This window comes from Cucurbita moschata, unplaced genomic scaffold (genome assembly GCF_002738365.1).
Source record: "Cucurbita moschata cultivar Rifu unplaced genomic scaffold, Cmos_1.0 Cmo_Scf00003, whole genome shotgun sequence".
NCBI lineage: Eukaryota > Viridiplantae > Streptophyta > Magnoliopsida > Cucurbitales > Cucurbitaceae > Cucurbita > Cucurbita moschata.
Window position 1 is genome coordinate 1487536 of NW_019268519.1, and position 26079 is coordinate 1513614.

Consider the following 26079-nt stretch of genomic DNA (forward strand, 5'->3'; position numbering starts at 1 on the left):
CAAAATTGATACAAAACCATTCAAACTTGAGAAATGTAATTGAAATTATTTATAAAAAATAATGTACAAAATCCATAAAACTAAATCTACAATGTAATAAAATATTATTTTTGATGTTATATAGAGAGCAGAGAAAAAAATAAGCCCTGAAAATATGCATGCTATCTTATCTTCATCTATATAATGCCACCAAACAAAAGCCAGAAAATAATAGAACAATGGCCATCAAAGACAAAACAAATAGGCCCTCTGTGCACATGCAAATTTTCAAAAAATTTCACAAAAACCCCAATTTCAAGGACCTAGCAGCAATGAAAGTTACCCAGAGGGCATATCAGAAAAGAATTTGGCATTTTCCAATCAACACAGAGAACAAAGATCATTTCTGAACCCTCATCAATACAAAACAACCATCACAACGCACAAAAAAAGGAAAAAAATAAAAGGTCACAGTTACAAATTTCTAAGTGAAATCACTTCTAACCTCATCGTGTAGATACCCACATCATCATATTGTACAACAAACCAGCCCAAACCAGGCCGAGATTCAGTGATGCCTGAATTGGTGTTGACACAGAACTGCCTGAGATCTCGGCCGAATCCACAGCCAGAGGCATTCCGTCGCTGTTGAGAGTACACGACTTAGGATCCGACCCGTCTTTGCTCATCATTTTAGCGCGAAGCACCGATGTAATGGTGTGGATATACGCCGTTCGGTTCTTGGCAAGAAGCCATGTTAGACCCATCAGCTGACACTCCTTGTGGTGCATCTTGGTGGTCCTGTTCTCTGCCTTGCTTGAATTCAAAGTTTCTTTGTTGTTGAGCTGCATTATGTTAGTGTCTCAATATCCAAATACATAATCATAGAAGTTTGGTGCATTAGTTCATTGTATTTCTATCAGTTGGAGCTGAATCTAATGAAACTACAATGATCTAGCTTCTAAACAACGTGAAGCAACTAAATGAGTTCAAAAATCAAGAACATCAAATGAATTATCTTGTTCAATGATATGATCTGCAGATTTCACTACTCAAACAGAGAATGCCATATGTCATATAGGCTTGATTCTTATCAAGATCACGTGAGTTTGTCATGTTCTTCAGTAAAGTCGCTACCAAATGGCCCATTTCCAGTTATGATTTGATTTTTGTTATCCCTTTCAGATTATTCGTTCAATTTGAAACAAACCCAGAAAATTTTTCATCAAGATCATTGCAAAAAGTTAAGCAGATTATCAATCAGTTAATGATACATCTAGATTATTGAAAAAATGCTCACCTGATAAAGGCTTTTCAAGCATTTGGAACAGCCACCAAGCCCTGGAAATCCATTGACATTACCATTGCTCAAGCAATTTCTCTCCAATCTCTTCACATTTCTATCACCTTCAAGAATCCCATTCTGGTTCACTGAAAACGCTTCAGGGCAGCTCAAAGGGTGTAATCTTATGCCGCAATAGCAATAAACCACATCACAAGTCTCATTAGGTTTCATTAGCTCGATTCCCCTTTGATTCAACGCTTGATCCAAGTTACTGACGCAAGTTTCGGAGTCATCCGGTAGAAGCGGCAGGTCATACGACGGCGCAGTGTGGCCAGCAGCTGCGCCGGGTCGTCCAGCTCTCTGCAATGCGGTAGCGGAGTAAGCAGCGTAGAGCCAAGCAGCCAAGACCGGACAGCAACGGCTACGATGGAGCTCCCCGGAGACACCCCCTTTAGAAGGACCACAAGCGGTCTTAACCCCATGGAAGAGCTCATCAGGGAGGTCTAACGGGCAGCCCTGAACGTCGGATTGTTCAGGGAAGGCCGGAATAGTGGCTGGCGGCGACTGGTTAACCTGAAATGGACGGATTGTAAGTGGGTCTGGATGGGGAAGAGAGAAAAACGAGGGAAAAAGAGAGAAACCGAGGGAGAAAAGCAAAAAGATTCGTGGGATTGAAGACATTGGCGAAGAGAATGCGATTTAGGTAAAGAAATTGGGGAAGAATGAGTGAAGTCTATCAATGGCGGAGGAATGAAGGGAAGATCGATTAATGGGTTAACGAAAAAGGAAGCAAAGGGAGGAAGAAGAAGAAGAAGAAGAAGAAAGCACAGGGGGCGCAGAAAAGAAAAGGCGAAATGGTGGCTGACAGAGTTAGCGGCAATGAGAGAATTGGATGCCAATGGCTTAATCCCTTCCTGTTTCTCTTATAGTTTGAGATATAATTGATTGAGTGGCTAAGTCGTTTAGGGATAATTAAACAACCATGGAACTAAAGTGAAGAATTTTTTAAGTGTTTCTTTGACTACTAAAAAGCAAAAAAAAAAAAAGTATCTGTCATGTATCAACCCAAGAAAGTAAGAAAAAACAACAAAAGCAAAAGGGCATCTCAAGGTCCCGTTTTAGACATGTCTCTTCTACCACTAGTTTAGACGATACAGAAATATGATATTGTCCGTATTTAATTTTACATTTTTTTGAACCAGTTCAGTTGTGTTATCTCTAAGGGGTTGCATTACTGCTAGCACTAAAGCTTTAGTCTTAACGTCCTAACTACTGTTGTGCATTCTTTCTTCATGTTTCTCGTTTACCAACAACGGACGAGCCGCCCCCAGCCCACGGGTCATAACGCACTCTTCCCACAACAAATCCACTTTAAAATTGATTGATTCACTTGACCAATCATTAGAATGTGTACGAGATACCATATGAGACTAATATTTCTATAACACTTCTGTTATTCAAATGAGACAGAATATCCAAAATTCAGGATTAATCTGACTAGAAAATCATTCAAAACTCAATCGAAAAACGACTATTTCACCTTTTAAAATTTATAAATTATTTTAACACTAGGAACTTTATAATTACACTATCATTTATAATGTAATTTTATTTTTGGTTGGTCCTGTGATAGTAAATGATGTCATACACAAATGGTGACATGGAAATATTTAGCATTTATTACTATTTATAATACAATTTAATATTGTCACATGTTTTGTTATTTCTATTTTCGTTCGTACACACTGCACAATTAATAAACTTTGGAGTCATAAATTATCAAATTTAATTTCAATAATTGTCTTTTTAATATATTCCAAAACATTTTAAAAAAACTTAATATTAGACCAAAAAAAATATATTTGGGTTCCAAAAAATTATTTTTATTATTAATTAACTGTGCAGTCACATTGTGATAGCTTTATTTATTTATTTATTATATTAAAAGTATGGAATATTTTTTAATAAATGAAGTAAAAATAGGGGGAAAAAGTAATTAGAATTGCATTTACATGATTTGCGGCTGAATATTAAAGCAATGAAAGCAACATCTCATTATTTCACTTCACATTCCCTTTAAATTCCCACCCACCATGAAAGCTCCATCTTTTTTTTTCCTTTATTCCTTTTTTTGGCTTAATCATATTGATTGCCCAAACCCCAAATTATCCCATCTTTGATTGAAAAATCATAATCATAATATTCATTTTCCCCTCTTTTTCTTTTTGGATAAAGCGCCGTGCAATATTTTAATTTTACCCCAACATATATCTTTTACCGTTGGTAAGTAAAATCAATATTCCAATTTTTTTAATTAATTCTTTTAAATACGGTGATATATATATATATATATATATATATATATATATATAATCTACCCTTACAATTCTTTTTTTTATAAATAATTATTTAATATAGTTGGAATTTATATCCTTTATATCCTTTAGTATATAGTTCTTTTTACCCAGTTGGGTTTTGTGGCTAGATGTCGAGTATTTCATGATTGAATTAAAAACCTTTATGTGACTTAATTTTTATAATAATTTTGTTTGTTGCATTATATTATATTTTAATTAAATTAATAAAAATATCTTTGTCCCATAAATATTCATAAATTTTCAAAAGTTTTAATATTTAAAAAAATACCAAAAAAAAATATTTTTTTTTTATCATGGACACATTTAAAAAAAGTATATATAAAATTTTAAAATTAGGATTAACCCTATTTAGTATTTACCCTTCTAGTTTTTGTGGAAGAACATAACAAAATGATATTTGTAAAGCTGGTTATTTTAGAAAAGTAAATTCAAGGAAATGAAAACAAACTCATTGGACTGAAAATGAAGGTAAAAGTAACATATTTTTTTACCATTTTGGTATTTACCAAGCACGCCTCAGCGGTAAAAAAGCTGCCTGCAACAGCACTACAGCAGAAAAAACACAGTAAAACACAAAATAAGAATAAACAATTAGGGTTTAGACTGTGAAAAAGTAAAAGTTGCAGTTCAGAGGTAGAAGAAAGTCTACACTTTATTGGCAAAAGAGAACCCTTTCTGCCTTCCTCTTCCTCCACTGTATATTTTATTATTATTATTATTATTATTTAAATCTTAATAAATAAATAATAAATAAAAAGGCTGCTTTTTTATTCTTATTATTTTTTAATTAAAAAGACCATGATGGAAAAAATGAAGAGAGAAAAAAAAAAAAAGTTTGAAATAGAGAAAAGGAAGATGGATTTGGTCCACCATTATTGTCCTTATTTATCATTGCTATAGGGACTCTGGTTTGCTCCCACATCCCCCACCCATTTCCTTTCTTTCCCGAACAATTAAGAATTCAAATATCCGATCTTTTAAACGTATGTTCATGTCTCGACTAATTGGAATATATACAATTTAATAATATGATATATTCCAACGAACATTTAGACTTTAGTGTTCACTTTTCCTGAATAGTGTTATAATCGGTAAAGAAATTGGGTTGAGCTGGTTCGGGACTAAAATAAATAAATAATGTAAAAGGAAGTAAAAATGTAACTTTATGTAAAGAAAAAAAGAGAGCTTTCCTTACATATTACATTTAACCTATGATTCTTGCTTTAATTTTCAATGATATTACTTTTATGGCTGTCATATTTTAATATTAATTTGGAGGTATGGTGGAGAATAATTTTTATTTCTTCAATAAGTAATAACTTGGGCCAAGATTTTAGTGAATCTAATGAGTGTCAGACCTTAGTCTTACTTGGGAGCATGTGACTCCTGGAAATCTCATATTTTTATGTTTTAATTAAAACATGTTATTTATTGAATATGTATTTTTTGTTGTGTTCTAGATCATATGTTATAACCCAATAATACCACCCTCAACCATATATGTATAATATTCCGAGTATATTATAAGGTACATACTTTATATTTATATTATTTTTTGACATAATATTGTAAGAGTTGTCTCCTTCACATGATTAATGATACTATTTAAAAAAAAACATATTTATATTATTATCATGTGATAGTCTAGCTCTGTGTTTTTAGTACCAGGATAGAAAATTTATTATTCTACGTTCAAGTTTGAGATATTTCGAGATTTGATAAATGTCTATAAATCATCGTAAATTTAATTTCAGAAAAAAAAAAGGTTAAATTGTGTGTTGGGATGAGTTGAAAATCGAAATAGGCTGATTCTTTCCGTTCTTAGAAGTTGAAAGATAATTTGTTTTTGTTTTGTTGGATCAAATTCGAGCCAAAACGTAAAAGTTCTTGTGAAATTACATATGTAATAACTTGGAACGACGTAGTTTTAAGTCTTTGACATGGCTCTTCCGGCCGCCGCTCAAGAGTATAATTCGGGCGGAAGAGTGCTGTTGGTGATCAAGTTCTGTGGCGTTCCATACAGATCAGAAACATCAAGGTGGTGGTGGCTCCGCCCATTTTGGCCGTAGTGTTGACTATGCATGGCGGCTGTCACTTCGTCGTCGTCAGATGGCAGACGGTCAAATGTCGCGTTCATGAACGTCGCTGCCATGATCACAACGGGGCCGGAGGCAATGAGCGCGCCCACCACGACTCCACCGACCACCTGCCCTTGTGCGCCGGCCAAGTAAATTGTCAGACCGGTGATCCCCAGCGGTGCTGGCGGTGGCAAGATCGATCCCAATAATGAAACGATCTCGAAGCTGTTAAAAACAAGATTAATTTATTTCTAATCAATCAATTTAAATTAATCTTTTAAGTTAATTTTGAGTTTAATGTAGGGTTAGAAATCACGATTCTTACATTAATATGATATTATCCACTTTGACTCTGAGGTCTCTCACTATGTATTCTTTACAAACTCATATCATTCCCTAAATTAGTTCCCAACTAATAATTTAAAATTTACCGGCCATGGAGAGTGACAATGGCACCCGAGGAAGCAGCTTGACGAAGTGTGACATTAACGACACAACCACTTCCACTAAGAATACAAACGCCACGCTGCTTCCTCCGAGCGAAGCTAGAGAGACTCTCATTGACATCACAACCAGAGCTAACCTCAATGGCATGAGCCCGGAGAGCATTAGCGCTATCTCGGGTAACAATAATGGGGGGTTTGGGCTTGTTCTTGGAGCCAGCTGGCCGCCCGCGAGGTCGACGGAGAGCATGATCGCTCTCCGCGGCCACCGAGATGGGCGGCACAGCCTTGGGAGAAAGAAGAGAAGAAGGATCAAAGCAAGGTCTTTGTTGGTGATCGGCATTATTGGCACATTTTTGAGGTTCGTGAACAGCCATATCTTGATCACTTCCAGCCATTGCATGAACCTTTAAGGAAAAACGCAATCTTTTTTGTTGAGTAAAGGGATCCCATGAACATATATGAAGGAAATTAGCAGAAAAAATAGTTCAAGGTTAGGAGGAGATTAAGTGAAACCAAACATAAAAAACAATGTTTAGTTGTCTGAAGTATGTTTTGGTTTTCACTGCCTACCTCCCAACAGACTTTGTTCTTCATGTTAATTGTCTTACCTCCAAATATATTCATTTTCTAATCTACAACCATAACCATATTGCCGGTTCTCGACAAAATTAGGTTTTTGTTACCAAAATCTAAATTGATATAGAAAAGATAAGGTCAGTAAGATAGATATGTTTACACGATTGATGTGTTTGAGACTTGGTCAAGAATCTTTGTCTCTCCTAGGTTGGAACCGACGTTATACCTGAATTTCGTCTTGTAGCAATATGTGTCGTACCTATATCTTGATGGTCTATAACTTGTAGCTCAGTGGAGTTCAGTACTTGTTTAGACCAAAGTTAGTATAGAAAAAAAAAATCTCATTTCTAAATTTTTGGAATAGATCTCTCGACTTACACCCCTTGTTAGATGGGCTAATTTTGGTGTTATATGTCATGGTCATGCTTGTATAGGGCGTGTCGTGGCTTCAAAATATACTAGAGGACCAAATAATTATCAAACCTCCTTGACCAAATATTGTAATCGTTCTTGTCTGATTTTTCTTACCCACATTTTTTACAACATTTTCTCTTAAAACGTGATTAGAGGCTTGACCATACGTCTGATTTGTCTGCAAAATACGATTTGTTCGTTGGATTAGAACAAAGTGTTGCACAATAATTATTTGGATCCCTAAAGAGTGGGAATGTGATACTAGACATTCAAAATTGAAAATTTAAATGGGGAAAATTTGATTTTTATATTAATTAAAGAAAATATTTTAATCAATAATAATGAAACAAATAGAAAGGGGCCTTTACGTAAATTCACCTAATGTTATATTACAGTCGAACAATTGAACTGAATCATTAGAAGCGTAATCAGCCGTCGAGCTAATGCAAGCGCGCGGGAATTGTCGTCTCTGCCTGCTTCGCGGCAGCTCTTCCCGATTGATTCAAACCGAATCCATCATCAACGAGCTTCGAGCCTGTTCAAATCCTTCTCCTTCGAAGAAAACATTGACCCAAAAACGCGAATCCAAAAACACCAACCCCGCAATTACCGACTCCGATATAGTAAAATGGAACAGGAAAATCACCGCCTACATGCGCAGTGGTCAATGCGAGTCCGCTTTAGGCGTTTTCAATGGCATGCCCCGTCGGAGTACTGTCACCTACAACGCAATGATATCCGGTTATTTGAGTAACAACAAGTTCGATCGTGCACGGCAGGTGTTTGAGAAAATGCCCCACAGAGATTTGATATCTTGGAATGTGATGCTTAGTGGGTATGTGAAGAATGGTAATCTTAGTGCGGCTCGGACTTTGTTTAATCAGATGCCTGAGAAGGATGTTGTTTCTTGGAATGCTATGTTGTCGGGGTATGCTCAGAATGGGTATGTGGAGGAGGCTAGGAAATTATTTGATGAAATGTCGGATAAGAATGAGATTTCATGGAATGGGTTGCTGGCGGCGTATATTCAGAATGGGAGGATTGAGGAAGCTAGAAGGTTGTTTGATTCCAAAATGGATTGGGAGATTGTTTCTTGGAATTGTTTGATGGGTGGGTATGTGAGGAAAAAGAGGCTTGATGATGCAAGGATTCTTTTTGACCGTATGCCAGTTAGAGATAATATATCTTGGAACATAATGATTACAGGTTATGCTCAGAATGGGCTGCTGTCAGAAGCTGGGAGATTATTTGAAGAGCTACCAATTAAAGATGTGTTTGCTTGGACGGCCATGGTATCTGGTTATGTGCAGAACGGAATGTTGGATGAAGCAAAGAGAATTTTTGAAGAAATGCCTGAAAAGAATGAAGTTTCATGGAATGCGATGATTGCAGGGTATGTGCAGAACCAGCAAATAGACAAGGCAAGGGAATTGTTTGATCAAATGCCTTCACGGAACATTAGTTCTTGGAATACTATGGTAACTGGGTATGCTCAGAGTGGCAATATTGATCAAGCCAGGATTCTGTTTGATGAGATGCCTCAACGTGACTGTATATCATGGGCAGCTATGATCGCCGGCTATGCCCAAAGCAGCCAGAGTGAAGAGGCCTTGCAACTCTTTATTATGATGAGAAGAAATGGAGAAAGGTTAAATAGATCTGCGTTGACATGTGCATTGAGCTCGTGTGCAGAGATTGCGGCTTTCGAGTTAGGGAAACAGCTTCATGGACGGCTAATTAAGGCAGGATTCCAAACTGGGTATTATGTGGGAAATGCTCTTTTAGCCATGTATTGCAAATGTGGAAGTATAGAAGAGGCACTTGATATTTTCGAAGATATAACAGATAAGGATATTGTTTCCTGGAACACACTGATTGTAGGTTATGCTAGGCATGGATTTGGTAAAGAGGCTTTAGCTGTTTTTGAGTCAATGAAGATGACAATCAAGCCTGATGAAGTCACGCTGGTATGGAAGTTCTCTAAAACTTCTATAAGTGTAATTTGATCTTCATGTTGTATGAATTAGAGCCACACTTGCATGAATTTATTAATTTATTTCTGGGTATGAAAAAAGAAACTAGGAACTAAAAAGGAACATAATAGGCATGCACGTAGCAATTTAGGTTAGGAATTTTTTAGAGGCTCTTGAAAGGTTGTGATTACTGATAAAATTTGACTTTGAAAGCTAAAGGCAGAAACTAAGTCAGGTCTAAGTGCAGCAACCTATTAACGTTACATTTGAGATGATATGATATTGTCCACTTTGAGCATAACATCATGGCTTTGCTTTGTGCTTCCCCAAAAGGCCTCTTTATATCAATGGAGATATATTTCTTACTTATAAACCCATGATCATTCTCTAAATTAGCCAATGTGGAACTCTCTCTCAACAATCCTCCCCTCGAACAAAGTACACTATAGAGTCTCCCTCGAGGCTTATGGAGCCTTGAACAACCTCCCCTTAATCAAGGTTTTGGAGTCGAGTACACCCTTCGTTCGACATTTGAGTCACTTTTGACTACACCTTCGAGGCTCAGAACTTCTTTGTTCGACATTTGAGGATTCTATTAACATGACTAAGTTAAAGGCATGACTGACTCTAATACCATGTTAGGAATCACGACTCTCTACAATGATATGATATTTCCACTTTGAGCATAATATCTCATGGCTTTGCTTTGCGCTTCCCCAAAAAAGCCTCATATCAATGTAGATGTATTCCTTACTTATAAATCCATGATCATTCTCTAAATTAGCCAACGTGAGACTCCCTCCCAACACATTAGAAGTTCTTTTTGTTCTCATATTTCTAACTTTCTGAAATTTATCTAATTTCTACCTATTCTGTGGAACATTTTAGGTTGGTGTATTGTCTGCTTGCAGCCATACTGGCTTAGTAGATAAAGGCATGGAATATTTTAATTCAATGCATGAGAACTATGGTATAACAGCAAATTCAAAACACTACACGTGCATGATCGATCTACTTGGTCGTGCGGGTCGGCTGGATGAGGCTCTGAATTTAATGAAGAACATGCCCTTCAGCCCAGATGCAGCAACTTGGGGTGCTTTACTCGGTGCAAGCCGAATTTATGGCAACACAGAATTAGGGGAGAAGGCTGCTGAGATAATTTTTAAGATGGAGCCTGATAATTCGGGAATGTATGTTCTTCTCTCAAATTTATATGCAGCTTCAGGGAGATGGAGTGAGGTTAGGGAGATGAGAATGAAAATGAGAGACAAAGGAGTGAAGAAAGTGCCTGGATATAGTTGGGTTGAAGTACAAAGCAAGATTCATATATTCAGTGTTGGAGATTGTTCACACCCAGAAACAGATAGGATATATGCTTATTTGGAAGAGTTGGATCTAGAATTGAAGAAAGATGGGTATGTTTCTTCTACTAAATTGGTGTTACATGATGTGGAAGAGGAGGAGAAGGAAAACATGCTCAAGTATCATAGTGAAAAATTAGCTGTTGCATTTGGTATTCTGTCTATACCACCTGGTAGACCAATCCGAGTGATTAAAAACTTGCGGGTGTGTGAAGATTGTCACAATGCCATTAAACACATATCCAAGATTGCTAAAAGACGGATAATCTTGAGGGATTCTAATCGCTTTCACCACTTCAGTGAAGGTACATGTTCTTGTGGAGATTATTGGTGAAATTTCTTAGCAAATCCTTTTTGCCAATATGGTTATTCAACTAAGATAATTAAGAATTGAAGATTAGCAAATGATTAAACTGTGAACAATCTGGAAGGGCTTCAAGAATTCGATGAACTTGGATCAGAGTTTTTTTGAAGATAGCTCAGGATGAGATTATTGCATGTCGTAAATACTTGTGCCACAAAGAAATATTGATACTTGTCATTGATATCGAATGCAGTCTCATGAGATCATTTTCAGAAATATTAGTGTAAAAAAACCATATAGTTGGAGTTAAAATTACTGGAGAAGAAGGTTAGTGAATATTACGGAGAAAAGGACAACTGCCGTAATGGTATCACATTATGTACTGATACTGATACTGCTGCTATCGGAAGATACAACTTCTACTAGATTGTGCAGTAATTAGGATATTGGAGATTGTGTTCTTTGCTGCCGTACTCCACGACTTGGGTGACTTGGGTGCGTATGGCATGTAACGGACATGCAGCTATGGGCAACACACCTTGGACAAGCATGACTGTGGCATCTTGCACCTACGCTGCTCAATCTTATCTCGTTAGCAGAACTCAGAATTTGTTTTGAGAAGGGGATGGGGTTGCACATTACTTGGAATTAGTAATGCTTTTGGCGTGCCAAGTCTTCTGTAAGTTCATTTGATGTTCATTAAGGATTGTCTAACTGCATCATTTATTGATCTCATTTCTACAATTCTTTTGGCGTTGATTTGATGTTCATCACTGAATGACTGATTAAAGCTGAATACTTCGGTGAAGTTTCAATGATCGACTGATTATAAAGCTTATGTTTTCTTTTTCTTAAGAAAAAAAAAAGAAAAAAAGTGTTGTCATTTTTATCGAATCTAATATTTGAACGTAGCTAAAAGATTTTTGTCAATCAAACTTATGAATGAAGATACAATATTCATTTTCATCAGAGTTTACAAGCCCGAGAAATAAAGGCAAGAGCCAAACAAGGATTTGTGATAGATACATAAATCCAATATGCCAGTTTGTTCTCCATCGTGGTATTCATGCTACAAGGGGTAGCAAGCAACCTGAAAGGCCCTTCAAAATACAAATAAATCAAAATTACATGGAAACATTTTTTTCTGTTCGTAGTGCAAAAAATTACACAGTAAGTTAGGCATGAAACCTAATGTTAGCATATACCTGATTTTTTAAGAGACTTCGCTACACTTTGCCTAATGTAGATGTATAGCCAACATAATCTTTGGGAAAAAATACACAAAACGAGCAGCCCCGCCACCCTCTCTGTCATTCTCTCAAGGAAAATACAAGGGGTATGAAATATCAAGTATGCAAGGCCGAAACCTTCTGAGACAACCCGTCAATTGCCTCGTCGTTAACCTCCGTAATCGGTTCCTCCTGCCATCAATGAAAACACGCATCAACATTTGTAATGCTTTCTCCCTTTTCTTCTAAGAGAGAGTCCCTCACAACTGATGAAACAAAATCATGAAGAACACTACACAGAACAAAGTCTATTATACCTCTAGTTCCTTTTTTGGTTTGACACCTATACATTTAGAGGCACTGATGCTGGCACTTTTCAACAAGCTACGAGCACTGTAATTTGGCTTGCTTTGTCCATTTTGTTCGTTACTGTTTGCATTTTCCGAACCATCACCTTGCTGCGACCTTGGGGGACTCTGAAGAGTTGAAGCAACATATACACCATTTCTTCCTTCTAAATCCTCGTGCTGTGCAGCCTCATCTTTGGGTGCACAAACCCTTTCCCTGTAAAAATGTAACACATGACACAATCATAACAGGACCAAAACGATAGTAGCATGGATACATCCATACCTATTAAGAGATGTGAGGTTTTGTTTTCAAAAGAAGAAGATAAATATGTTTTAATCTTACCTGGGCAATGAAGCATGCTGTCTTTGAAGTGGAGAACTTCTTTCACCCTTACCATAATGTTCCTCCAGATGCGCAAACTGGCGTTTGAAACGATCGACGCCACTGAATATGTGAAGGGAAAAAAGGGTCGTTAAAGAATGATAAGTCTTCACACATATTACAACTAATTCCCATGAAAATGGATTTTCACCTTGGGTACATGAAACTAGTTTGTTCTCCACTGCGGAGATATTCTTGCAGCATCTGAGGATGATACTCCAAGATCTGTTCACGTCAAACAAAAAGAAAAATGAAGTTAACGCGATAACTGGTTGAAGCATCGAGCATTTAGAATTGAGTGCACACCTCTCGATAAATTAATTCTCTAACATCATCTTTTGTCAACTTTCTTCTCTCAAATTCAAATTCAAGTTTTGAAATCGGTTGAGTTGATGGTTCGCGATCCACGTTCGCCAAACCATGAAAGTAAGGATCCGCTAATGCCTGGATACATCATCGAAAACGTTATAAAAAATGAGTCACTTTATATGAAGAATAGACCTGGTAATCTTAACTTCACTAACCTCTTCAGCTGTAGGACGGTCTTTGGGATCAAATGCAAGCAGGCGTTGAAGCAAGCAGAGAGCCAAGGGATCGGCATTAGGGAACTTTTGTGTGAGAGGAACAGGCTGCTTTCTCCTCATGTTACTAAGGTATCTTCTTGCCTTTTCATTTCGAATCTGTAAATATAATGGAAATGCTTCTATGAATAAAATTCTAAAACGCATTCTCAAAAAGAGTTCAATTCTTCATGTTCTCTAATGTTTGGTGAACTTCTGAGCTGTTACTTTTATCATTACAGTTCATGGTTTTCAGAACTAAATTCAAGATAGAAAGTTGAAAAATTACAAAATCTTATATAGCATACCCTAGCAATGGACTCAGCCGAAGGCGTGCCAAGCACATCAGTCATCAGATCCAATTGGTGCACCACATTTTTCCCAGGAAACAGTGGCTTTCCAGTGAGCATTTCCGCAAATATGCATCCAATGCTCCAAATATCAATTGCAGGAGTGTACTGAAAAGGACCATAAAACTTGTTATGGCTTTGCTTATGCACCAAATACCTATACCAGTTAAATCCCAATAGCCTATCCAAATTACCCAAGGGACAATATTAGGCAACGACCAAATATTTCGACCAACAATCCTCAGAAAACAGATACCCCTCTCCCTTCCAACAAAACACGCACACCCAAGAGGACCATAAAAGTTAGTAGTTGTTTAGAGTGAAGAGAATTGTGCATGCATCACGGTCAATTCTGAGTTTAAGAACATCAGATGGTCATATCACCCAACCTGCTCAACCCCAAGTATAGAGTAATCAGAGAGAAAAACAACTTACTTTTGAGAAAAAAGAGCCACAAAGTTCAGGAGCACGATACCACCGGGTCGCAACATAGTCCTTTAGAAAGAAGAAGATTAATCAGCAAAAATATGGCAAGCCTGACTCTTGGAAGACCAAGGAAATGGAAAATAACAAGAAAAAAAAAATTAAAGAGATCCCTCCATCAATCTTACAGTCCAGAAAATAGCAGATGGAGCATCATTAAACGACACACGAGCGAGTCCAAAATCACATATTTTCAGTTTGCAGTCAGCATTAGCTAAAATGTTTTTGGGCTTCAAATCACGATGAAATACATTTGCTGGGAAAAGAAAAGGAAAAGTTATCAGTTAATTGGAAAAACAAGAAAGAAGTTCATAGCAAATACTGGGAGACCAGCAACCTGTGTGTATATATTTCAGACCACGAAGAAGCTGGTACAAGAAAAATTGATGGTGCTCAGGAGTGAGATCATCGTTGGCCTTGATTACTTGGTGGAGGTCAGATTCCATCAATTCAAAAACAACATAAATATCTCTGAATTCTCTCCGTGAAGGAGGAAGCATAATGTGCTTTATTTCTACTATATCTGGATGTCGAAGCAGCCGTAGGAGTTTAATTTCTCTTAATATTCTTGTGGCATCAGAAACGTGCTCAAAAACATCATTAATTTTCTTGATTGCGACCTTCTCATCAGTATGTGTATCAATGGCAGAACCGACAACCCCGTAGCTTCCTTTACCAATTATTTCTTGAACCTGATATCTGCTGGCTTCTCCATACTCTGTGAAAAATTCTGTTTCCAATCCACCCTATAACAACATTCAAAACGTGTTATAGGCAAAGCAAATGTAGCACAAAGTCAAAAGATTTTATACGGAACTTATTGCTTCACATATGAAATGCTAAAATGTTGGAGAAAGAACTCGGATAAAGATGCTGCAAGTCTCACAATTTCCAAGGTCCCAAATATAATAACAACCCCACAATTCGTTAGTGTAAGATCCGACATCGGTTGGGGAGGACAACGAAACATTCTTTATAAGGGTGTGGAAACCTCTCCCTAGTAGACGCGTTTTAAAAACCATGAGGAGAAGCCCGAAAGCGAAAGACCAAAAAGGACAACATTTGTTAGCGGAGGGCTTGGGCTACTACATTTATATAAGGATCGATCAAGAATCCCATAGTTGAAGCCACAATTTAAATATATTCTTCACCATGAATGACTTAAAAAACACATTTTAAGGCTGAATACTCCTAAAGTTAAAACATGAAAATCCTACAACTAATAACTCACCAGTCTAACATACAAAAGTTGATCACATATTTGATTTGAATGCATACAAGGGAGGAGAAGAAGTCCATTTCCTAACACCAGAATTATAAGAAATTGCTTTTCTAAGATGAAACAAAGATCTTTAGAAAAATATTCATCGAGAAAGAAAACATGGGCAAGGGAGCGTGGGACTCAAACGAGTCAAAGGACTTATCCCTTAAAATATGGAAAGACAGCAGAAGGATACAAGAAGCAAGGACAGCTCAGTTGAAAACATAGCAAAATACAAGACAACAGTGATGGGGACTTCAAATAATTCCAAGAACGCAGTTCAGATTTTAAACACCACAAACCATTTCTTGTTTCTTGCAAGAAGAAAGTTGCAATGGCGAAAAGCGGGGCACTTGTTTTGTTGGACAAGGTTCCTAATTTTTCAAATGCTGAAGAATCGCCTTCTTAAATTCAACAGTTCCACAATGTCAACTGTTGCCCTGCAGCCAATCAAGGCGATGGAATAGGACAGGAAAGCCACGATTTCAACAAACAAAACCCTACGTCAAGAAAAAGAAACGAAAGAACAGTTTGCCGGAAGACAACGCTTCAAACAACAATTATTTCTCATTGCTCAATCTTTCCGGCATGCAAAACAAATCTCAGGAATCCCCGATAACGAAATGAACATACCAACAAAACATAAAGATCAAACAAGAAAAAGAACGGGGAAAATCAAATCCATTCATAATCTGAAGCAATTTCATATAGAAACATAGAAACAAAGACAGGGAGAGAAGAATCAAGGCAAACACAGATCTCCAGCTCGAGAAAAAAGAAGCAGCAAGAAATACCTTCTTGTGGGAATCCATTATAGCGGGAAGAGGAGGAGGAGGAGGAGGAGCTCTGAAATGATTGGTCCGCTTAGGAACTTTGATGAGCTTCAAGGCAGAGTAATCAAGGTCGTCGACATCATCGTCCTCCTCCTCAGATAATCGCTCAAGAATGCCTTCTCCTCCGGGATGGGGTTGCTTCCGTAAACGTTTGCGTTTGGGGGGAAGAATGGTCGATTGGGCGCGTAAATCGCTACTCAACAATTGGTTACCATTTTCGCCATTATCCACATAATCGAGCTTATTATTATATGGGTAATTGAGATTAGAATCAGAATTACGTCCTAAATTAGAAGAAGAAGAAGAAGAGGAGGAGGAAGAGGAAGTAATGCGACGTTGAAACCAGCGACGAACACCATCTACGAGAGTTCCACTCCCCATAAAAAGGAGAAAAGGATCAAAGAAACCGGGTTTGATTGAAATTACAGCCACTCGATTGAAGCTCCAGCATTGCAACGCCACGCTCCACGCTACAAAAATGCTTGATCTCTCTAAGATCTCGCTGGCTCTGCCATCTATGCAATTTCCATTTCCATTTCTAAAAATTCATCCGATTCCTTTGCTTCTTTGCCTTTATTCAATTATGATGGCTGTGGCCAAATCTCTGTGCAACTTGTCCATCTCCACTCTTGATCCATACTCTTTTCTCAATTCTTTTTCGTCATTTTGTGAGGAATATCTTTTTTTTTTTTTAATTTTATTCTTCTCAAATCTGAAATTCAAATTCTCCCTTTAACCCTTACAAATGGTTCGTATTACTACTAATTATTTTCGTATCAAATCTCTTCTATGTTTTATTTTATGTTTTTTTCGTTAACTCGAATATAATTTTGAACCCGTTAACACGCGAAAATATTCTTTATAAATTGAAAGTTCCAACCGTTCAGCTCATATTTGTAATATTAAATTCTATATTTTTAAATTCTATATTTTTAAATAGGTTTTTTTTTAAAGTAAAATTAATTACACTACCATTCTTAAACCATAAATTTTTAAATAAAATATTAAAAAGTATCTTGGGTTGGTTACTATATTAGAATAAATGTTTAATGTTTAATAAGTTTCTTGATTATTATTATTTAGTTCAATCAACTTAGGCAATCAGAAGATTTAAATCTTTGACTTTTGGTTTAACTGACTTAATAACATAATGTTTTAACCAATTGAGTTATGGTCAAGATAGTATAGTAGTAAAAACCAAGCTAAAATGTAAAATTAATTTGATACAATTCGATTCAATAGTTTGTAAGTTGAAGAGTTCGTATTTTAGGGTTTTTATAGTCCACATTTGACATTTTCTAATACCACACGCAAGATGTAATTTATTCAATTAAACACTTTTCGTCTCGTATAAAAAGAAACCCTTTGATTAAAAATAAATAAATCAAGCTAGTTATTTTTTAATATTACTTATTTTAAAAATAATAAGCATAATTACTAACACACACATTGGTTAATTTGTAATGGTATGATTAAAAAGATTTGGGATTTAAGCATGAGAATTATGGGTTGGAAGAATTCTATAAAAATGATCAATTGATCGAGGAGGTTGTAAGACTTTTAACATAATATTTTAATTATAAAAAATATTAAATATCTAATGAACATGATATGACATGCCTCATTATAAATATGTGTGTACATACAACCTCCTTCCCACCTGTTCTAATCTAATTTATTAATTAGAGTAAACATCACAATTCACATGCCCCACACTTAATTAGTCATAATCACTCATTTTCTATTTAATTAGATTACCAAAAACAAAACTAAAATAAGATTAAAGAAAGACGAGCTTGAGTAAACAGAGATAGTTAAAGTTTCTAGTTTATAACTTTGATCATGTCCAAAGACATTTCGTTGTGTAATCGTAATGTTGCACTTTATGCAAGAAACATGAGGAGAACTATAACAGCCCAAGGTCACTGCTAGCAGATATTATCCGCTTTGGCCCATTACGTACCGTCATCAGTCTCACAGTTTTAAAACATGTCTACTAGGAAGAGGTTTCCACACCATTGCAAGGAATGTTTAGTTCCCCTCTTTAACCAATGTGGGATCTCATAATAACCTTAATGTGAGACTACCAATTTGCTCAAGACGCGCTAGAGGGCCTCGCTTAGTGTGTGTGGAGCTCGAGATAGAGATGGTAGATCATTGCTAGAGGAGGTGCTCTTGAATCATCTCCTCCTAGGTGGAAGAACAAAGTTTATTGGCAGGCTAGCTTTTTTGCTATTTTGTGAGGGTTCGGGTCGGAAACGGACAATAGAAACTTTAGTGAGACGGGGAGGAGATCAAGTGAGGAGGTTTGGCAAGTGGCAAAGTTCATTGTTTCTCCTTTTGTGCTTCCTTCAATCACTAGGCCTTCTTATAATTATGAGTATGCTCCTATATGGTATTCTTTCATTTGTCTCAATCAAAACACAGTTCCTTATCAGCCACAAGGAAGAACAAGAAGAATACCGAAACAGCAAATGCTAAGACCTCAAAAAACTTAAAATCCCACTAAAATCCTACCAAATTGCTAAATCACTTAACATCAACCGATTCAAGAGAATCAAGTAGGAGTTGGAAACAAATACAAGATGTATATCAATAGTATATCTTATGAAAGAGAGGCTTCAATATGTTTGTGGTATCAAGATATTAGATTTTTAAAAAGAAAAATCACATGTGTAAAGAGGCATTGATGTTGTCCAAAGAAATGACAGCACCAGACAGTGTCTCTGTGTCTACTTGAGAACGCGACATGAGAATATAAAGTACCCATAAGTGAAGGCATACAAGGTAAACTACTGACCATAATTTAGCTGCCGGATTTCTCCTTATAAACACCATGCCTGCTACATATATTGCATCCAGCTGCTGAATCAAGGATCCTAGGTGTTTCTTGCCCGAGTGGATCTTGTCCTCTAACATTGGTCTCAATTTTGAACCTGAAAGTTCCCATTTTCCGGACTCCAAGTCTCTCGATGAGGTGCTCGAAATGTTGTTTGTATTCACCATGAATTTGTTTTCTTCTAGCTGCCTCATCACAGCCTGCAAGGCGCAAAAAGGATATTGACTACGTGTTTAAGTTAACTAATGTTTCTTAGCCGATGTTAGAATGGCTTTAAAATGCCAAAGTACCTCAATTCTGAAGAGAAGGGTTGCTTTCTCTGAAGACAGTGCCTCCACCTAATTCAAAAATCAAATTCCAACAGTGAGTTCTTAACACATGGGACCTCTTCCTGTTTAGAATGACAGGGTTTTGATGTAGGACAATAGATGAGAAGAAGAATGCAAGAGACCTCTAATGATCAACGAATCTACATATGATCTCTACAAATAAGGATTAACAGTCATTCTTAAGCTGCCAACAAACAGCATAGTAGAGTCTTATTAAGAATCCTCTGACGAATATTAAAGAATAGACCAACATTATGATGAGAGTCGCTTCATTACAATATGCAATATTCTGCAGATGTTTCCATAATGTGAGATCAGACATTAATTAATTGATCATTCTAAATATCTGAGATCTTTTTCCATGGAGATGCAAAACATGGCTGAGTCAACAAATTTAATGTAGAGGAGAAAAATTATAAGCCTTGATGGGTATACGAGGACAACAGATTATCAGAAAGCAGAGTCATCAGTCATTTTACCCCAATTTCTTTTAGGTTTAGGAAGGAGAAACTGCCAGGAAATAAAATTGTGCACGTTTTTCTCTCATGTGCTTTGACTTTTGCAAGGAATTGTTACCGAGTTCTAGTGACTAGTGGCTCAGTTTCTTACTGTTAGGCGTTACATTCAACTTTCTACCTTTGCGGTAAACCTCAATACTTAGGACTACACAACTATCCCGTCACTCTACATACCGGTGCCAAAAGCCTCCCTTTCTTAGGTTTCTAAAGCCAAGTTCTCCGCTTCAACAAGTTCAATTATTTAAAAAGGTAGTGTGTAACGTGAGTTGTCACACAAATTAGCAGATATGAAGTACATATTGGAACTCCATGCCAACAACCTAAATGTTATATAACCTTTTCAAGCAAGGACAGAATCACTTCAAAACTCATTTCCATTCCCTATCTATTTAGAACTGACTGTGGACGTAGATAGCGCTTCCTACTACACAGCCGATATGTTGGCAACTATAAAGATTGCATCATATGAAACACTGCTGAATCTTGGGGAGTCAAGTCAGAAATGAATAAAAATACAGTTCAGCTGAAGAATCTTGGACCAGTTGGGATAGTTCAGTCCAATAGGAAGAATAGGGTACTATTAAGTGTACTCTCGAATTAATGTAGCTATTAAAATATTTACTTTCTGTTGTGCTTTTACAAAAAACGGTTATCATATTAATCAGTTTAATCAAACGATCAAAATGGTTGGAGTTGCTTCAAAATCACTTTCATGCCTTTCAAAATATTCTATGGGGGAGTTAGACTGGCCAAACTTCAAACAGAAATAACAATTTTGTGAAAATAAGGGCGGGAGATAGCTCCATATCATGCAATAAAGGGTTCCTTGAAGACATGAGTCCTGTACACCATTTATGGCCATATTTAGAATTGTCCCATCTAACATACATAGCAATATGATGAAAAGAAATGTTGCTGAATGAGTCGTATCATGAAAATAAAAACAATGTTTTTAGAAAAAAAATTTGAACTTTAATTTTTCAAGGGCAATGGCTGATGCTGTCTTTTATGATCATTTTCAATTAATGCCACCACGCATTCACTGTATGCTCAGGGTTCTTGATATCTAGATCTCCAAGTTAAGCATGTATATATCTTGATATAAACCAACGCTTCAGTCATGCGATATAAACTTCAAGGAATATAAACTTCAAGGAAGAAGTGAAAAAAATGTTGTTCAAATTATCATAAGATGTTGATTCATGCCACATTAAAGAAGAATCAAGTTTCATTTGGGTGGAAGATAATCTAGAGTTATTGTATTTCATTAATGTATTTTAAGACTTTATTTATTTTAAGGCTACATTTACATTACGGCTAATTATAGTCATAAATTATGAAAGTTATAACTTTTGAAATGTCTCTTGGAACGTCAAAGGGTTTTCATTTTTTAGGCTATATAAGACGATATATGTTGTTTTTGTAAAGAGACTTGGAAAATGTATTAAAAATAGCATTTGTGCTTTCCTTTAGCTAATGACTAAGTTTCTTTGTAAATTCTATGTAGTTTAGATTGCATGTTTAGAATCATTTAAGCTTGACATAAACGATCTTGCTTGTAGAGTAATTCAAATCTCAAAGTGTTTTTGCCTTGAGATATTTGATCAACAAGGTATCCGAATTTTACTTTTCCTTGGGGTGATTCCTTATCCTTCGGGCTAAGTTTCTTTGTAATTCTATATAGTTTAGGTTGCATGTTTAGACTTATTCAAGCTTGACATAATCAACCTTGCTTGTGGAGTGATTTGAATCTTAAACAAATGTTCTTGCCTTAAAATATTCGATCAACAAGATAATCCGAATCTTACTTCCCTCGTAGTGATTCCTTATCATATCTTTTGTTGGTGATGTCAATATATTTTAAAAAATCTTTCATACCATGTAGAGTTTCTACTGTTGAGAGATGGGGATAGCATGGAACTCAATTCACATAACTGGAAAACTGGACTTTATAATTTAAATGGAGAAACATTGGAAGACAGACCTGAGCTTGCTTCTGAATTAAATGGTCAGTCATCTGGCCAAGCCTTCTCTTGAGTTCAACTTCAACTTCAGTTGGTTCCTCCATCTCTCTTCTCATCAACTCTATGTTTTCTTCCAACTTTCCCCCCTGTAATTCACAAATAAGACAATAAGATTATTATTATAAGAGAACTATTTTCTTTCCAATGCCTCAAGATACCCATTTATACCTTCTCCTGCAGTTGGAGGACTTTATCAGTGATGAGAGAGTGCTCTGCCTCAAGAATCTCCAATTCAAATTCAATGCCTTTAAAAGGCAACTGCAACATTTGCAGTATAAGCTATCAGAAAAGGCAAATTACAAGAAAATGTTACAAAGACCACTGGTACATTCACAAGTAAATAATTCTTACTGATTTTGTCGATGTTCCAGCTTGATGGGAGCTTGCAATCCTCCTCCTCAGTTCTACAACAAAGAAAGGTCTTTCAAGAACTATTAACATAAAACACTTACAATATGACCATACCAATATTTTCTATGATAATAAAAATTCTATATAAACATGTCCACGATCTATGTGGATACTCAAGTCACATGCCAACTTCCCTGTGGAGTTGGCATCAAAAACACTGATAATTGCTGGAAACAATTTGCAGTCAAGGCTCATCAAGGACTCAAAATTAGCATTCATCTCTCAGGGCTTAATAATTCATGCAACAAGCTCTTTCTTCACAAAATCTGAAGAGAGTTTTTTCTCACATCAATAGTAAGACCAACCAGTTGGTCAGGAAGAAAAGTTGTACCTTCATGAGTTGTTTCTTTCAGTTCAATCTGCTGTCGAAGTCCTGCAACCCGATTACCCTGATACAAGAAGAGGAAACATAACGCTTCAATGTTCTCATCCGCTAATTACTTGAAAGGTAAACTAGAGGCAAAAATATTGCATTTGCCCATAAGTTTACAGAAATGTTACAAAGTTCAAGCAAGAAAGGTAGACGTGGCTATTAAACATGAAATTGCAGAACAACTCTTCTGTAGTAGAATTTAGAAATACAAATCATAAGAATGTTGTTTTGCAGTCATCATTAGTCTTGAATGAGAAAAGGCCAGAAAGGGAAGTGTGCTCCCTGCCACGCTACTCTTACCGGAACGGTAACTGTGTGACTAACAACTGTACCAGTTTGTGCATTAGTGGTCCAAGTGCAGTGCCATGATATGGTTCAAAGATAAACAGAGCAAAACCTATGTTATTAAGACATTTTAATTGGATCACTTGGCACAATGTACTTCTTTAATTAAAAAAAAAATCACCAACGTAACCTCAAATCTGGGTACAAAGGCACAAAAATCAATCAAGATTCAATAGTGGCAAACACCATTGACTTGTAAATGCATTAACAATGACTTTTAATACTTCACATATGGAAGTTACGGATAGTAGCCTTTTTTCATCTATCTGTATATTGGTAAATAAATTAGTTGAATAGTAATCAACTATTTTATACGCTAGATCATTATAAGAAATACAGCAAGTAGGATACTTTGATTTGGCTGTTAGATAAGGAGAGCCGGCATATCTCAATTTTAATTGACGGGATACACGATAGGCTAGAGAAGTTCAAATGAGATTCATGGCAAAAAGGCCTAACAGAAATGAAACTTAACATTTCTTCCAACACATAAATACAACCATATGCCCCTACCAACCCTCATCATACCTCTAACTCAAGATTCCATTGTACAGAAGCAAGGGTTCTCGCAAGATCAGCATTTTCAGTCTGCAAATCAGATATTACTTTAGTAATGATAAGAAAAAATGCTCTCGGATTATTCTTCAAAAAGGTGAAATATATATTGCCAAAAGCACTAGAAAAACCACATGGACAAAATGAACTTAGAAAACAGACATCTTTTATGGGTTGATTACCTCAAGCTTGGCCATTATTGCAAGGGCTTCTCTACGGGTTTCATTGTGCTTCTGCTTCTCAAGCTCAACAGCCTCCATTGTTTCCATCATAGATGTCTGCAGCTCTGAAGCCTGAATTTTAAAATTATATGAATATGCATTAAAAATTAAAATCGGCATTCCACGAGCCAGTATAGAGTACAAAATATTAAAAATGTATCTAACAGAGATTAAAAGCATCAAGAAAGCTGCCTCATAAATGGGTAGCCTTTTCTACTAACTGCCTGTATGACGGAAGGTAGGCAAAGAAACCAGAGGCCAATTTTTATTTAAAAGAAAAACACTTTTGTAGCATCCTGGCTTTTTTTTTTTTTTTTTTTTTTTTTTCTTTGTTGGGTATAATTTTACTGTAATTTCAAAATTCACATTCAGCAGAATCACACACAAAATTGATGATCAAACTCAGGCTAAAATTGACAATTCGAAACTACACAATTTACCTCTTCTGCTTGCTTTCTTGCTCGATCCTCCAGTATTTTTTCCAGGCTCTGCTTCTCGCCCTCCAGTCTAGCAACCAAGTCTTCCTGTTCTTTGATAGCCTCCAAGGCTTTGGCAGCTGCTTTCTCAGCCAGAATTTTCTGCCTCCTCCTCCTTTTTTCTTCCCTCTCACGTTCAATTTCAGAATCAGAAGCTGAACCTGAGTCTGAATCTGAACCAGAACTCCCATCACTAGTTGAAGATCCTGTCCATTCTTTTCTTACATCATCAGATATAGAACTACGAGAAAATTCATCTGATTTATGCTTTCCAGAAACACCACTTCCTTGATGATTTTGCACAGCTTTCACAATGATTTTTGTATCAGATATCCTTTCAGCCTGACCTGTATCCGGCATTGTTTCTGAGGAATGACCATTTCGTATTGCTAGCATGGAATCCTTCAAAGAAAAACCCTTAGAATCAAAATTTCCACCAAATTCTTTTTTCTCCACACTTTTTGCTTCAACTAAAATATTGTCACCAGCCTCTTTTTTATCTAGTTCTCGACCTTCAGAATGCGTAATATTTTGGTCACTCTTCAGATCAACTCTTGTATCAGTCCTCAATGGAACTGAAACATTAGATTCTTCCACATCACTTGCCTTCCTATTTAATCTTTTGGTTTCCCCAACGGACTTGTTACTTATAGTGTTGTTCTGAGTTCTCTTGAAATCCAGCACCGACACAGTTGAACCTGCATTACTTGGTTTGCGACCGTCTCTCTTTGCACCACGAATTGAAGATGCACCATTACTGCGGGCTGCAGCCGAAGTTGAAGGTTGATTAGGTGTACCGAGCAGTTCGGTCCAGTCACTGTCCGTCAGTGTGGATGGTTTTGACGATGGCGAGGATTTTGGTGAGGCAGAAATCACATTATCCTGGTTTCTGCTTACATTCAAACTTAGATCACTACGAAATTTGCCATGATAATCTTTATCATCTTGGTTCTTCTTCTTGAGCTGATCCTTCAAAGGCAAAATATCTCCAGTTTTGCCAGTGGCTTCCAAATTATCCACAGCTGGAGGCCTTTCGTCCTTCTTAAGCGACTCCGCCGCTTGCTGATCGATCTAAATCGTCCATTTCACACAAGAATAAAGAAAACTAACCTCAATAAACGAAACAGATCAAAACACACATTCACAAACAGACCAATTACACCGGCAATACAATAATGCGCAGCTCGATTCTCGAAAAACCAAAACACACACCTCATTTCGGATCTACAAATTTCGAAATAACGCGCAAGAAAGAGATAATCGAATTCCCACACAATCTCCCAGCCAAACTCTCAGAAATCAAACCATAATAAGAACAAAAAAAAAAAAGGAAAAACGGAAGGGGCGAACTCACCTGCTGGAGAATGCTCTCAGCCGCTTTGAGCTTGGAGGAGATCCAATTAGCCATGATCCAAATCGACGATTCAGCTTCCTCGGTGAGGGATTGAAATCAGAGGAAAAACCAAGTCAACTATGATTGACATTCATACAATTATTTCCTTCAAAGGAACTTCGTTGTGAATTTCGATTGAGAGGTCACACTTGCAGAGAATTGGAGGGAGATGGACGATTGAGGAAGAGAAGGGGGAGGCCGAGAGGGTTACAGTCACAGGTCGGTTACGTGGACGGTAACACGTGGACTATTGTTGAATTCACGCGCGGGTCCCAGCTTTTAAGTCGCAAAATTTGGAGCACCATCAGTGGTCTGTCACGGAAGTAACCAACGCACCTCGTGAATTTGCGCCA

At 36.7% G+C, this 26079-nt stretch overlaps 5 protein-coding genes across 7 annotated transcripts; 1 reads left to right on the top strand and 4 right to left on the bottom strand.

Annotated features, from left to right (window-relative positions):
• Positions 1 to 332: 332 nt before the first annotated feature.
• LOC111441048 (uncharacterized GPI-anchored protein At4g28100-like) lies at positions 333 to 2077 on the bottom strand. Its single transcript, XM_023077945.1, has 2 exons — positions 1280 to 2077; positions 333 to 824 (listed from the first exon to the last, which is right to left on the bottom strand). The coding sequence occupies exons 1-2, from the start codon at positions 1943 to 1945 to the stop codon at positions 486 to 488; spliced, it is 1005 nt and encodes a 334-aa protein (XP_022933713.1). The 5' UTR covers positions 1946 to 2077; the 3' UTR covers positions 333 to 485.
• Positions 2078 to 5463: 3386 nt separating this feature from the next.
• On the bottom strand, positions 5464 to 6594 carry LOC111441049 (AT-hook motif nuclear-localized protein 16-like). The gene is made up of 2 exons (XM_023077946.1): positions 6152 to 6594; positions 5464 to 5945 (listed from the first exon to the last, which is right to left on the bottom strand). The coding sequence occupies exons 1-2, from the start codon at positions 6559 to 6561 to the stop codon at positions 5603 to 5605; spliced, it is 753 nt and encodes a 250-aa protein (XP_022933714.1). The 5' UTR covers positions 6562 to 6594; the 3' UTR covers positions 5464 to 5602.
• Positions 6595 to 7588: 994 nt separating this feature from the next.
• Positions 7589 to 11538, top strand: LOC111441181 (pentatricopeptide repeat-containing protein At4g02750-like). The gene is made up of 2 exons (XM_023078144.1): positions 7589 to 9123; positions 10018 to 11538. Exons 1-2 carry the CDS (start codon positions 7600 to 7602, stop codon positions 10822 to 10824), a joined length of 2331 nt encoding a protein of 776 aa, XP_022933912.1. The 5' UTR covers positions 7589 to 7599; the 3' UTR covers positions 10825 to 11538.
• A 165-nt stretch (positions 11539 to 11703) lies between these two features.
• Positions 11704 to 16915, bottom strand: LOC111441183 (mitogen-activated protein kinase 9-like). 3 transcript variants are annotated; one of them, XR_002710092.1, is made up of 12 exons: positions 16204 to 16915; positions 14486 to 14894; positions 14277 to 14404; positions 14101 to 14160; positions 13624 to 13773; positions 13280 to 13435; positions 13062 to 13199; positions 12907 to 12980; positions 12717 to 12818; positions 12341 to 12587; positions 12000 to 12215; positions 11704 to 11884 (listed from the first exon to the last, which is right to left on the bottom strand). XR_002710092.1 is itself a non-coding variant. In XM_023078146.1 (11 exons), the coding sequence occupies exons 1-11, from the start codon at positions 16621 to 16623 to the stop codon at positions 12141 to 12143; spliced, it is 1959 nt and encodes a 652-aa protein (XP_022933914.1). In that variant the 5' UTR covers positions 16624 to 16915; the 3' UTR covers positions 11704 to 12140. The 3 variants fall into 3 exon arrangements, 1 of the variants encoding a protein (XP_022933914.1); XR_002710091.1 differs by having other exon boundaries at positions 11704 to 11894; XM_023078146.1 differs by having other exon boundaries at positions 11704 to 12215.
• Positions 16916 to 18810: 1895 nt separating this feature from the next.
• LOC111441182 (golgin candidate 2-like) lies at positions 18811 to 25741 on the bottom strand. Its single transcript, XM_023078145.1, has 10 exons — positions 25688 to 25741; positions 24298 to 25404; positions 23819 to 23929; positions 23610 to 23669; positions 22695 to 22752; positions 22304 to 22356; positions 22121 to 22210; positions 21913 to 22038; positions 19372 to 19419; positions 18811 to 19281 (listed from the first exon to the last, which is right to left on the bottom strand). The coding sequence occupies exons 1-10, from the start codon at positions 25739 to 25741 to the stop codon at positions 18910 to 18912; spliced, it is 2079 nt and encodes a 692-aa protein (XP_022933913.1). The 3' UTR covers positions 18811 to 18909.
• Between the last annotated feature and the right edge of the window lie 338 nt (positions 25742 to 26079).

Bases quoted from the DNA above. Each gene is read 5' to 3' on its own strand.
- LOC111441182 (XM_023078145.1), bottom strand. From the start codon at position 25,741: ATGGCTAATTGGATCTCCTCCAAGCTCAAAGCGGCTGAGAGCATTCTC. The intron at 22,039-22,120 runs GTATAAATGGGT...TGTGAATTACAG, and splicing joins TCCTCCAACTGCAGGAGAAG to GGGGGAAAGTTGGAAGAAAA. The intron at 19,282-19,371 runs GTACTTTGGCAT...TGCGCCTTGCAG, and splicing joins CCCTTCTCTTCAGAATTGAG to GCTGTGATGAGGCAGCTAGA.
- LOC111441049 (XM_023077946.1), bottom strand. From the start codon at position 6,561: ATGGCTGGAAGTGATCAAGATATGGCTGTTCACGAACCTCAAAAATGT. The intron at 5,946-6,151 runs GTAAATTTTAAA...TGTTTTTAACAG, and splicing joins ATTGTCACTCTCCATGGCCG to CTTCGAGATCGTTTCATTAT.
- LOC111441181 (XM_023078144.1), top strand. From the start codon at position 7,600: ATGCAAGCGCGCGGGAATTGTCGTCTCTGCCTGCTTCGCGGCAGCTCT. The intron at 9,124-10,017 runs GTATGGAAGTTC...GGAACATTTTAG, and splicing joins AGCCTGATGAAGTCACGCTG to GTTGGTGTATTGTCTGCTTG.
- LOC111441048 (XM_023077945.1), bottom strand. From the start codon at position 1,945: ATGTCTTCAATCCCACGAATCTTTTTGCTTTTCTCCCTCGGTTTCTCT. The intron at 825-1,279 runs GTGAGCATTTTT...AACATAATGCAG, and splicing joins GCTTGAAAAGCCTTTATCAG to CTCAACAACAAAGAAACTTT.
- LOC111441183 (XM_023078146.1), bottom strand. From the start codon at position 16,623: ATGGGGAGTGGAACTCTCGTAGATGGTGTTCGTCGCTGGTTTCAACGT. The intron at 12,819-12,906 runs GTGAAAATCCAT...TCACATATTCAG, and splicing joins ACTAGTTTCATGTACCCAAG to TGGCGTCGATCGTTTCAAAC. The intron at 12,588-12,716 runs GTAAGATTAAAA...ACATTTTTACAG, and splicing joins CAGCATGCTTCATTGCCCAG to GGAAAGGGTTTGTGCACCCA.